Source organism: Monodelphis domestica, chromosome 1 (genome assembly GCF_027887165.1).
Source record: "Monodelphis domestica isolate mMonDom1 chromosome 1, mMonDom1.pri, whole genome shotgun sequence".
NCBI lineage: Eukaryota > Metazoa > Chordata > Mammalia > Didelphimorphia > Didelphidae > Monodelphis > Monodelphis domestica.
In genome coordinates, this window is record NC_077227.1 from 620,185,774 (window position 1) to 620,199,724 (window position 13,951).

General features: G+C 32.1%; 1 protein-coding gene across 17 annotated transcripts in view; it reads left to right on the top strand.

Moving 5' to 3' along the window:
* TASP1 (taspase 1) overlaps nucleotides 1-13,951 on the top strand; it is a 255,250-nt gene that overhangs the window by 221,104 nt on the left and 20,195 nt on the right. For all 17 annotated transcript variants that reach the window (XR_008915611.1, XM_016427708.2, XM_016427703.2 and 14 more), the window contains one exon: nucleotides 2,425-2,498. Coding sequence is in view for 16 of the 17 variants with exons in the window: in XM_016427708.2 (XP_016283194.1) it covers nucleotides 2,425-2,498 (74 nt within the window). In the remaining variant the exon portion in view is untranslated. Of the gene's footprint in view, nucleotides 1-2,424; nucleotides 2,499-13,951 lie in introns of those variants that run through there.

Here is a 13,951-nt window from a genome sequence, read left to right on the forward strand (position 1 = left end):
AACACTTTAAATGTAAAGGATGCTTCTCTTCTTATTAACATTCTGAATTTTAATTAATATTGAAATTCAAACAAGAAGTCATTATTGTTTTCCCTTTGAGAAAAAATTACCAGTACTAAAAATAACTAACATTTATGTAGCATTTATTAGTTCCCAATACCATTTTAGACAATTTGTAATTATTGACTCATTTGATTTTTACAACATTGGGAAGTAGGCACTATTATTACCCTCATTTTACATATGAGGAAACTGAGGCAAATAGGGGTTAAATCACTTGCCCAAAGTCACATACCTAATGAGTGTCCAAGGTCAAATTTGAACTCAGGTTTTCCTGATTCTATTTTCAGTGCTCTATCCAAGATGCCGTCTAGCTGCTGAATGAAAGTTTACTCTTCAAGTAATACTGAAAATTAAATTTTGCATTCAAAAGGATTCAAACAATATTATTATTTCATTTCTAAAAATGTAGTCTTTAATACCACTATTGATTTCCTAGTTCTAGTGGGAAATATTGCCAAGGGCAAGTTTTTTGGGTGAAAGATTTCATTCTGACAGTAAATTATTTTGGGTTGTGACTATTCTGAACAATAATCCAAGCCATTTAAAAAAATCTAGTAGGTGTCATTTTCTGATAGAAACTGTAAATTAGTACTTGTATAAGATGAAAAATTAATCATGTAAGTGTATTGATTCCTTTAAAAAGGGCAAATAAATATATGAATATGTATAAACTTTTGAAATTTGGATTATGTTGATTCAGAATCTGTGATAATTTGAACATGGTCTCTAGTTAGAGATTTGCCTTTTCTTAATTGGAATGGTAGAGTTAAAAATATTTGGGATAATCTAAGATTTGTTTAGGTAACTATGAAGCATACATTTATAAATAAAAACTGAATTGTAACTTGCTTGCTTATTTTCTCATTAAAGAAAGTACTTGAAAGACTTCTATTAAAATAATTCATTTTTATTTAATTTTCTGTCTATTCTAAAAGTAATAGTGTATTTCTTTAAAAACATTTCACAATTCAAACTTTCCTTTAGTTGACAACCTTTCTTCCTCGTTATTCTTAATAACTGAGTATAACTTAATAATTAATAATTCTTTTCTGAGTATTCTGAGTATTTCTGAGTAATTCTGAGTATAACTTAATAATTAATAATTCTTAATAACTGAGTATAACTATGTTTTATTAAGATTATTTTAATGAAGCAGTACTAAAAGAATATTCCTTCACACCTTATGGGTAAACAGAATCCTTGATGACTGGAGTAATATTGATTTTTTTTGTAAATTGACTTGCATTTTAAACTACCAAGGTGTCTCGATACTTTAAAGAATCTTATGGATTTTCTGCAAAGCAAAAAAGAATCATCTTTTCTTTTTTATTTTTCCAAGATGACTTATCGATGATTATCATTTATTATTTGGGAACAAGGATCAAGATAGATTTGAAGAAATGCCAGTTTTGTATGCAAATACAATTGCATTGTCATGATGGGGAGGGAAATTCTGTAAGACTTGAGGAGTCCCTTCACTGTTCGGAGATTTAGGATACCCCAGACTTTGTTCTGGATTTCAGGATCTTTCAAGTTTAAAGCAGATGTGTATAGAAGAAAAACCATCTGTAAAAACTTGCTTGTTTGACTTGCGTGATGGTGTTTTCTTACAGCCTTTAGTTGAGAGTCTGCTGAGCAGATTGGCAGATTGGGTGATTAATTAATTATGAGGAAGTAAACCACATAGTTAAAGAAAACTCTTTTTTTCTCCTGGTTTTTCCTTCCACAGATGTCTGGCAAAGGCTTCAAAATCTTAGAATCACTGATCCTAAAGTTGTGTCTGAATTCAAACACTTGTCTTCAGGCTTAATTGGCTGATAGATATAAACAGACTGATGGTCAAGTGTTCATAGACTTCAATGTTGAGTAATGCATTTTGATCATCATAAACTTCTGACATTTTTTTAAAGACAGGTGTAGAGACATTTTCTTTAAAGGATTATTAGTTTACTTTTAAAAAACACTGGTGTGTTACTATATTCATAGGCAATAGAAAATTATTTTTTAAAGAAACTATATTAAATAACATATTTACTCAATCGTATACTTATAGGGCTTTACAAAAAACACTGCAGGTTTTAAACAGAAGAGCTTTTATTTCTTATGTAATAATCATAAATTTTGACAAGGAATAAATTTTTGTTCCACAATTATTGGTATTTCATAGCCTTATATTAAATTGTTCTTGACATTTATACATAGTTTAAAGTAAGTTACAAATGTAGAATATTAATAGTTATGGAAATGTTATCTTTAATCCTATTATTAAAAAGCAAAGATTTATTTTTAACTCTTTTATTAAGATGCAAATTTTTTTCCATGCTCATATTGAATGCATTTATTTGTGTTTTCCCCTGATAGTGGAATTTCTATGGAGTCATACAACTGAGAGCATGTGTGTTGGATATATGTCTGCTCAGGATGGCAAAGCCAAGGTAAGGCATAGAATCTGCTCTGTAACCTCCAAAATGAAGAAACATTAAAATTATATAATAAGCTGACTTGATTCAAGTACATTCCTTTTGTGCTTCACTTTGTAAGTCCTCCTTATGGAATAAGACTATGAAAAAGCTGTGATAACATGGAAGACATGAGATAATCAAAAGAAACACCTGAGGAAATTTAACAGGCCTGACCCAATTTTTGTAAGGTCATATTTAACAACTATTTGTTTAAGCATTGATGGGACAGTATCATTTCTTTGATACCACTTTTCTTTCCTTTCAAACTTTACAAATAGTTTATATTACATAGTTTACAAATAGTTAAATACAAATTTTTAAGGCTCCTGTTTCCTTAAAAACCTTTAAACGTCATTTTGGAAATTTTTTATTTTTATTTGTAATATAAACTTTTAGAAACCATGCTTTTATTATCTTTGTCTTTTATCTCATAGTTATTTACTATTTACCTCTTCCATATTGAACATTTCCTTGTGACTCAAAAAAAAACCCTTTTAAGAATATTTTTGATACAGAGATTTTGGCTGACAGGGAATTTAATAGTCTGAGTTAGTCATCTTTCACTTCTCTGTTACAATGAAGGATATTTCGCTATCTTTTCTCTTATTTTTAGTAGTTTTTCAGTGACTTAATATTCAATTTTTAGTAATTTAAAAAATTTATATTTTTGTAATTTTTGTGCATATTTATGGGTAGTGATAATTTTATTCCTTATAATTTCATTTTTCTTTCCTCATGTGTCTTTGTGTAACTCATTGTATTGTGTGATATTCCTGTGTATTGCAGCACTTCAACAAAGAATTACTGAAATGGATCATTTAGGTTTCTTTTAAATCCTTCCTTAATTTTGAAATTGTTCAGACAAACAAGTCTCAGGAAGCAAATTATGATAAAACTATATCATTAGCTAGTATCAAAAAACACAATTAATTGGATGTTCATGATTAAAAAATGTTTGTTTTATTTATCTTTGTGATTAGCCAGCAAAATTCCTGAGAGTTCAGAATCTATAGATATATAGGTTTAATTTCTCAGTAGACTTATTTCAAAGAGTCAATGCATTTATAAAAAATATTGAGATCTCCACTTCTTTGTCACTAGACATTATATCTTCCTAATATTAGCTATTAATTTAGTCATACTTTTTTTTTGTAGGTTAATCAAAAATTACTTAGTTTCCAAAAAAATAGAAATCTAAATTATCTGGTGCTCAGTTTCAAGATTTGAACTTGAAAATTGTAATTTTCATAATAATTTTCTAAAAATAAATTCATCACATTAATAACAGGTACTATAGTAGAATAGTCATCTTCCTTTATAACTCTCAGTGCCATACAGAAATAAGCCATAAATTTTAATATTTAAAAATTAGATATTGAGCTTTTACTCTGATCAATATGCTGGGCACAGTGACAAATATAAATCTGTCCTCAAGGAATATAATTTTATATAAATCAATTGCTTGCTTTCTTGGAGTCAATTAAAAAAATAGAATTCTTCAGTTGCATTTTTTCAACTTAAAACCCTCAAAATAATTTATAAAACCATTAAAAAATTTTAAAGACCCAAATAGAATATATCTAAGAGCCTTGAAAACATTTGTAGATTTCTAATGCTGAATGTTGAAGTTTCTATCACTTCTTATGTGAGTCCAAACTCAAAATAGCCTTTAGACAAGCAAAAATTTATGGTATTGAATGCAGCATTAAATCCAATTGTGTTGTATACAGTAATATTTATAAAGTCCCTTGTGAGGAAGTGTTCTTGTTATTCCCAGCTGGTTATGGCCAAGAGAGGACTCTTTAATATTTAACATGAAATCTGGCTAGTAAAGAGAGCTAACAGTGCAACATCATGCCCAAAGATGTTTTGCTCAAAGTTGCATCGTTTGACATCTGGTGTATATTGTTTTCATATTGCTGGTAAATTCTCCAGCTGGTAATCTTGATTGGGCTGACAGACACAGCTGCTCCTCTTGCTTCACTTTTAAATTATGTTTTTGACCTTCCTTGAAGAGAGTTAATCCCTCTCCCTTTCTTCCTTCTTTGAGCCTGTGGCTGCAAATGCTTTCCAGAGAAAAACCACAAATGCCTTGGCTGCTGGCTTCTATTGATCAAAAAATCATCTCTTCTGTCATAAAGGCTGGAATTTTATTGTATTGCAAGTAAGACAAAGTTATAGCTGGGAAACTGGGCTCAAAATAGAGAGCAGGGCATAGCAAGGCACAATCGTCTTTTTAAAAAATGAAATATTTGGCATGGTTCCTCTCTTTCTTGACTACTATGAAAACATAATTATGGAATTAGTGAGTACACATTTAGCATGATTAACAGTCTTCAAAACAGTTTTCCACCTATTAGGAGGTTTCTGGTATCAAAATGAGCAAAGCAGTATGATAAGAAAATTATCTTTATCCATAATTTTTTACAAAAGTACTTTCTTTCTGTCCATCACTAATCTTGAATACCACATCCATTCTGAAAGTAGTTCGTTTTAACCAAATTCAAGGATTTGAAATAAAACTTAGCTTGGAATCAGAATCAGAACAGTTAGAAAAAGTTAGATAATAATCAAAAACTTCATTTATTATTCTGAGGAACCATTTTAATTATTAATACTTAATTTCCAAAACAATATAACACATAGAAAGTCCTCCACAATTATATTTCTGTTTAAAATCCTTTATAAACTAGCCCCACCCATATCTTTCCAGTCTTCTTGTAATTCACCCCTCCTCCCCCCCCTCCCCCTTTGATCTAGTGACAAAGATTGCCTTCTTATGCTACAAACAAAACACTGCATCTATCAGCTCCAGGCATTTTCACTAGCTGTTTCTCATGCTTGGAATGCTCTCTCCTCATCTCCACCTGCTGGCTTCCCTGGCTTCTTTCTTTTTTTTTTTAAACCCTTACCTTCCATCTTGGAGTCAATACTGCGTATTGGCTCCAAGGCAGAAGAGTGGTAAGGGCTAGGCAATGGGGGTCAAGTGACTTGCCCAGGGTCACACAGCTGGGAAGTGTCTGAGGCCAGATTTGAACCTAGGACCTTCAGTCTCTAGGGCTGGTTCTCAATCCACTGAGCTACCCAGTGGCGGCCCCCCCCCCCCATCTTCTTTCTAATTCAAACTGAAATTTCATTTTCCACAGAAAGCCTTTCCCCACCCCTATTTAATACTATTGTTTTCCCTCTTTTAATTATTTCTAAACACACACACACATATTTCTTGTTTGTATATGTTTCCTTGTTTTCTCTCTCATTAGACTATGAGTTCTATGAGGACAAGCACTATATTTTACCTCTTTTTTTTTGTATCCCCACTAATTAGCAGTGTCTAGCACATAGTAGGTGGCTAATGAATGAATATTTATTGATTGACTGAGAACTCTCATTTAATCTAACCAATGCTAAAAAAGAAGTCATTTTCACTATAACATGCCCAAGAATGGCAGATTGGGTTCTACATGAAGTCTTTGCAGCTTGTATCCTTGGTCTCAGTTCTGTCTTCTAAGGCCAACCAGAGATCTGATCCTTTTTTCATATTACTCCCCTTTAAATTCTTAATTAAAGCTATCTTATTCCCTTAAGTCTTCCTTGGTGATAGAGAAACATCTGTCATTCTTTAATCCTCATGTAGCAGTGACTCAGAACCCTTCGACTGCTTGTTCATCCTCCTTTGGATACTGTAGTTTAAATTTGGTTCTCAGAATTGAACATAGTGATATTCCAGATGTAGTCTGGCCTTTACAGTGTACAATGGGTCTATCATCTCTTTATTCTTGGAAGTTAATTCCTCTAGACACAGACAAAAAATAGAATTAGTTTTTTGGGGGAGGGGCCTGCCATATTACCCTTCTGACTTATGTTGCATTTGCAGGCCATTGGAGCACATAGATATTTTTTTCTGAAAATCTGCCATCTAACTTTGTTGCACTCATTTTTAACATATAAACCTTTTTGTTTGTTTGTTTGTTTGTTTTAACACTCGTATAAGACCTTATACTTATTCTTCTTGAATTGTTCAGTTATTAGCTTCAGCTCAATCATCTAAATTGGCATGCTTTTTGGGGATTCTGATCCTCTAATAGAATACATTAATATCACTCTGAATTTTGTGTTGTCTGCATTTGAAAAGCATGCAATTGGTGGTTTAATTTAAATCATTATTTAAAATAGTATATATCACAGGACCAAGCACAGACTCATAGAGCATTCCTCCTGCCATGTTGACATTGAATTATTAACAACTCTTTTGAGTCTGACCAATTAGCCAGTTATGAATTAAATGGTATTAATTTCTTTAACAAATGCTTTGCTAACATCTGTGTAAGTTATATCTACAATATCCCTATGATATACCAATTTGGCAGTATTGCCAAAAAAGGAAATAAGATTAATATAGCCTGGCTTGTTCTTGACGAAATCATGCTGACTTTTTGTAATCAGCAGTTTCTTTTCTATATGTTCATTAACTTTTTTTTTAAATGATCTGTTCTGTATTTCTCCCAGGAATTACAGTCAACTTATTAGTCTAAAGTTTGTAGACTCGTCTTCTCTCTTTTTTGAAAATTTACTCTTTTCCAGGCCTATTTTCTTCTATTTTCCACAGTGTTCTAAATATTACTGAAAGTAGATTATCTGTCTGTACCTAATGATGTCGTTCATCTGAGCCAACTTGCTTGAATTCAAGGATAATTTGGTGGTCTTTTACTATCTCCTTACTTGCCCAGGGTATCAAGTCTCTTTTAACCATTTTTGTTTTGTCCTTTTCAATTCAAAGATCATTCTTAGCAGAGAAAAGAGGGGAAAAAGCCTTTGCTACCTTCTTTGACTTGTTAGCATAGACATTGCTAGATATCATGAAAAACTTGTCAGAAGTCATGATAGGCATCTTTATGTAGTACAACTGTGAACCATTGTTACTTAGGAAATGTGTAAACTAAGAACAGGAAAATTTGCTTATATAAGATGTCAAAAATGTTATATTAGATAAAATATCAGGCTAAGAATAAATAGACCAAATTCTTGATCTGCTCTTTATGGATTTCTGGACAAATCATATTAACTTTCCTGGGTTTCATCATTGTAAAATGAGAGGGTTGGCATAGATGACCTATAAATTCATAGCATTCTTTGATTCTGGTTCTTACTCAGTCCAGTGTGGATTAACTTGAAATTATAAATATTTGTATTGTATATAGTACCTCTTTAAATTGTTGTTTGTTTGAGCTTTTTTGGTAAACATTTTTATGGCAGAAAATATTTTCTTTTTAATAAATGTAATCATTGAGGCAAAAGTAAGTTAAATTAATTATTCAGGTCTTGTGAAATGAAGAACTTTGAGTATGGATTAGAGACTATGATCATTGATCTCTCTTAAGGACCTTTCCTTACATAATAGTATTTTAATACTATGATGGTGCCAAATAGTATTAACTTATTATTATCTCAGTGTTCCTTTAAAAAAATATGTTTTGCTTAGTCCCACTTACTATTTAGAGGTCATGTGGCTTTCTCACATTAGGAAATCACAAAATAAAAATCACTGGGTTCCACTACAAATTTATGTTTTCTAATTTCAGTTGAATTCTTTCTTATAATAAGGAAGAACTTTTACTCACTATCTCACTCCCTATCTGTAGTCCCTATCTCACTCCCCTCTGTAGCTATTTAAAACCTTTCTCTTCTCCCTTAAGAGTATTCAATACCATCTTCTTCCTTCCATCCCAGCTAAGGAACCTGGCTCATGTTTTTCTGAGAAAATTGATTTCCATTTCAGGGAGCCTCTTTTTCTCTCCTTCTCTGCATTTCGTATACCATTGACATCAAACCTCACATGCCCCATCCTCTTCTTTATTTCAGTCTGGATATTGAAGTAGCCCTTCTCACCAAAATCCAACCTCTTAATGGTTACCCTTAATTCCAATATCTTCAGTTTTTTCCCAGAGTTTCCTTAAAATTATACCCCTAACATCCAGTTTTTCCTTAGTTGTTCCTTTTCTACTGCCTACAAATGTCCTCAAGTCTTTTACATCCTTTAAAAAAAATCTTCACTAAGTTCTGCCATCCTTTCTAATACCTCTCCTCATTTTCTTAGGCAGATACCTAGATAAGCTACTGATATTCATTGCCTTTGCTTCCAATCATTTCAGTTACTCTTTAGTCTTTTACAGTGTCAAATTTGTCAAATCTAATGGTCTTTTCTCAAGCCTCATCCTTCTTGACCAATTTGATTCATTTGACATGGTTGACCAACTTTTTCTTCAGGATATATTTATATCCTTTAATGTTTTGTGAGATTTTTTTTAGATGGCATTGCTCTCTTAGTTTTCCTCTCTTTTTCTGATCATGTTATTTTGCTCATTTTGTTTTGCTGGATCCTTATTTATGTCCTAGCACTTCACTTTGGAGTAACCCAACATTCTGTCTTTGGTCCCCTTCTCTTCTCTCTCTGTATTCTCTCACTTGGAGACTTAAATGGTTCAGTGGATAGAACTTTGAACTTTGAGTCTGAATTTAAATACCAGCACTTAGGAGCTGTTTGACTCTGATCAAGTCTTTTAACCTTTCTTAGTCTCAGCTTCCTCATCTGTAAAAAAAAGGATAATAATTTTACATACCTGCCATGGTCATTGTAAGGATCAAATGAGAGAAGGTTTGTAAAATACTTTGCTTATCTTTTAAAAGCAAGATATAATGTTTGTTACCTTTATTGTTCATCTTCCTTGCATTTAATTATGACCTCTATGAAGAAGTTTCCAAAATCTGTATTTTCAGTCCTAGTCTCTTTCCTGAGTATGAGTCATGCATGTGAACCTCTTATTAGACATTTCAAACTAGATATCCTGTAGATATTTCAAACTCAACATGTCCAAAGCAGAACTTATTATTTTCCCCTCAAAATATACCCTATTCCCCAACTTCTTGATTTCAAATTAGGGCACTGCCATCTTTCCACCCTTACAAGTTCTCAATTTTGGTGTCATCCTTGACCCTTCACTATCATTTACCACATATATCCAATCTGTTGCCAATTATCATTGTATTGGCTTTAAACAGTATCTTGTATCCATGTCTTTCTTTTCACAAAGTCATCTATTTCAGACCACATTACTGTTTCTTCCCAAACAACTGTCATATTCTAATGATTTGTCTCTCTGACTCAAGTCTCATTTCACTCTTATTTCATCCTTTGTATCATTGACAGAATAATTTCCTAAAGCATAAGTATGACCATTTCACCATCATACTCAATCAACTCTATTGGATTTTTTTTTGTCACTAGGACTAAATAGACTCTTCTTAAGTTGGCATTTAAAGCCCCTTATAATTGGTGCATATTATTCCCCTTCATGTTCCTTGTGGTCCAGCCATAGTGTCCTCCTTGCTGTTACTTATACAGTCAGTCAAGCAGAAAATATTTTCTAAATGTTTCCTATGTTCTAAGCACTGTGCTAATCTCTGGAAATATAAACACAAGGAAAAATAAAGATTCTTGTCCTCAAGGGGCTTACATTCTAATAGGGAAGACAATGTGTAAAAGAATGCTGAATGGGAGAAGTAGGGGGAAGGTACATTACACAGTGGCATATTGGAAAAATGCAAGGGAGTGTAATCTGGTGGGAATTAAAGAAATAGCTGGCCTGGCACTCTCATTAAATGGAAATTCTATGAGGGAGCTGTGCAATCAGAAGGAGAGGTCCTGCCCAGGCAAAGAGAGTACTTTTGAGATGGGAATTCTAGGGCTGAATTGATCTTTCAGAGTGAAGAAATTTCTGAGGCTTGATGGAGAAGTCTAGAGGGCTACTACTGGCTGATAAAGGCAGTCCTTTTTCCAGCCCTGTACTTTTGCACACTTTCCCTAGTCTTTGCTTCTTAGAAGACATGACTCAGCTCAATTACTACCTTCTACATAAGATCTCTCCTGATCCTTTGAGCTACTAGATTTTTTCTCCCCAAAGTCTCCTTGTATCTCTTTTGTATGTTATATACTTAGGTGTGGGCATATTACCTTTTCCTATAGACCATAAATTCTTAGAGATCAGAAGCTATTTCACTCCTATCTTTATACCTCCATTGTTTTAGCACAATGTCTTACACATGTCAGGCACTCAGTAAATGCTTATTGATTGATTAACTGATTAATTAAAGTTGAAAGATTGAGACCTGGGTTCTAATCCCTCTTGCAACAATTCTTGACTATATCCCCCTAGAAAAAATGACTTAACTTCTCTATTTATTGTATTGCAGAGAGTACTAGATATAGAGACAAAAGACTTCATACTACCATTTCTCACTATTTAAGCCATTTAAATGCTTTTTCTTTATTTTTGAAATGAAAAGAATAACATTTGCATGAGTGACCTCCATAGGGCTGTAAATACAAGCTATGTGATTATTATCTATAAGATGGAGACAATTGTCTGTGTAACAGAAGAATAAATCAGAACTCCCATTCAATTCTCAATACCTATATATTTTTTTGTTTTTAGGAAATATTAGTATGGTAGAAGCAGATATATCTGAATTTAAATTGCAGTGCAATATTATGTGACTTTAATGTAGTAACTTCTACTATTTGTTTCCCAGGAAGAAAGGATTAAAAACCAGTTTAAAATAAAGACTAAGTAATTAGAGACAGCACAGATGAGATTTCTGAAGCCATACTATGACTTAACATGCCTAAAACACAGACATAAGGGCAAGATTAATAATATAAAACTTAGTACATGAAATAAGAAATTATCAAAAGAAATGGAAAGAAAAACTAGGAAGAATAGAGAATAGATGATTGGCATATTGCCAAATATAACTTATAAATATGAATCAACTGGAAGAAGAAATGAAGGACATCCCAGGGAACGATGGGGAAGGAAGAACACATTTGTGGTTTTGGGGTCAGATTTTAAGCCTACAGTTCATTCTTATATGATGATAATTCAGGGACCTTTCAGAATATCTTATGCCTTAGTAGAGCACCATCTCATTATTGCCTCAAGATGTGTTTTGATGAAGTCTGGGTTTTGCTTACAAATTTGCTTTAAAGATCACTTCACTGAATAATTTTATTTAAAACAAAATGTCTCCCCCCAAAAGTAAACCATCCATCATTACTGAGCTAGATTGTTTTTTGTGGGGTAGAGGTCTTGTTTTAGAAACCCCTAGGCAAATTTCTTGGAAACTTTAGGGTTCTAGTAAACATGAGAGAGAATAGCAACTAATTGGTTTTGTTGTGAATCCTATAAAATTGATTCTAATTTTATGTTAGTGCTTGACTGATAGAGATTTATAGGGACAATTACCTAGTTTTAAAGACGACTGCCTAGACCAAAAGAAGCTTCTGAACCAAATTATGACTGTTTTTAGTAAACTAGTTACAATATTACCTCCAGAAAATGAAGAATTCCTACTTCCTAAAAACAAATTGCATTTTGCAAGATAGTAGATTATGTGCTCCTTACAGATAATATTTGCAGAATGCATATCAAACTATCATTTTGTAATATAGTTAGAAGAGTTAGGTAGTAAATGATCCATTTGTTCCTTTAAAAAAATTTTTTTATTACTATTTCCAAATGTAGCAAATTTAACATTCTTTTTCATCTATTTAAGTCAGGTTCAGTTAGAAAGAATCAGGGAATAAACTTTTTTTTTTTTTTGGATCAAGTTTTGCAAAATCTGGAAGAATATTCCAGGAGGTTAATATGTGAAGAACACACACACACACACACACACACACACACACACACACATTTTAATAACTGATGGTCTTTAGCAGAAAGATAAGTTTTTGGAGTATTAGGTCACCAATTTGTTTATTTCTAGTTAGCCTATTGTATCTTATCTAAATGGTTCATTCAAGATTCCACAAAACAAAAACAAAAACAAAAAAACTGAACTAGCTCAAAGAAAAGAATCAAACACTTTTGACAAGTACATGAATCTTTTAGAAACTTTAACAAAAATATATCAGTATGAATGCTATATTTAATTATCTTTAATATTAAAGTCATCTATCCATTTAGAATGTATTATGGAATATGGTGTAAGGTGTTGGTCTAAGCCTAATTTCTGCCAGATCTCTTTCCAGTTTTCCCAGTTTTTACTAGATAAGGAGTTTTCCCCCCAGGTAATTTATTTCCCTCTTTATCATCCACTAGATTATTAGATTCTATTGTTTACCAGTACCAGATGGTGCTGATGACTGCAGCTTTATAATAATAGTTTGAGTCCTGGAAGTACTATCTCCCATTATGCCTATTTCTTTTCATTATTTCCCTTGATATTCTAGATCTTTTGTTTTTTCAAATGAATTTTGTTATAATTTTGTCAAGCTTAATAAAGTATCTTCTGGGTAATTTGATTGATAAAACATTAAAAGTCAATTTATTTTGATCATATTATGATTTTTATTATTTTGGCACAACCTAACCATTAATATTGAGTATTCCCCTGGCTTTTTAAGTTTTCTTTTTTATATAAGGAACACTTTATCATTGAATCCATACATGATTTTGGGTGCTTTAGGAAGTTGATCCTCAGATGTTTTATGTATTTTGTAGTTATTTTGAATGGAATTTCTGTTTTTATCATTGCTTCTTAGGTTTCGTTAATACATAGAAATTCTATTGGATTTTGAATATTTATTGTGTAGCCTACAACTTTGCTGAATCTGATAATTGTCTCAGTGAGTGTCTTTGCGGATTCTGTATAATTTTCCAGGTGAACCATTATATCAGGAAATAGGAATAGTTTTATCTCCATGCCTTTAGTTTCTTTTTCTTACTGCTGTAGCTAGCATTTCCAGAACTACATCACATAATAATGGGGAGAGTGGGTATCTTTGCTTTTATTTATTAGAAAACGTTCTAGTATATCTGTATTGCATAAGACACTTGCTTTTGGTTTTCGATAGGTGTTTAAAATATTACCATGAAATCCCTCTATTTCTATTCCTTATAGGGTTTTTAGGATAAAGGCTTGTTGTACTTTGTCAAGAGTTTTTTTAAGCATCTATTAAGATGATCATGTAGTTTAAATGATTTGGTTTTTTATGTGATTAATCATTGTTGATATTGTAATGCTGAGCTATCATTGCATCCGTAACATAAATCTCACTTGCTTATAATGAGATTTCTTGGATAAATGACTATATTTATGTTTGATAATATTTTGCTTAAAATTTGAAGGTTTTTTCCTTTGGTCATTTTCTATACCTACATCCATTTCTCTTTCTGAAATTATTTTGATGTTCTGATTGAGTATTTTGAATATATTTTCCTCTATTTTCTTTTCTCAGTTTTGTTAGCATATGTGTGTTTATGTGTGTGTGTAATGTTCTCATTATTCTTTTTTGTTTGTTTCTTCTTGCCATGCTGTGATATGACCTAGTGAATTTGCTATATTGTGGATATGTTGTTCTGTTCTCT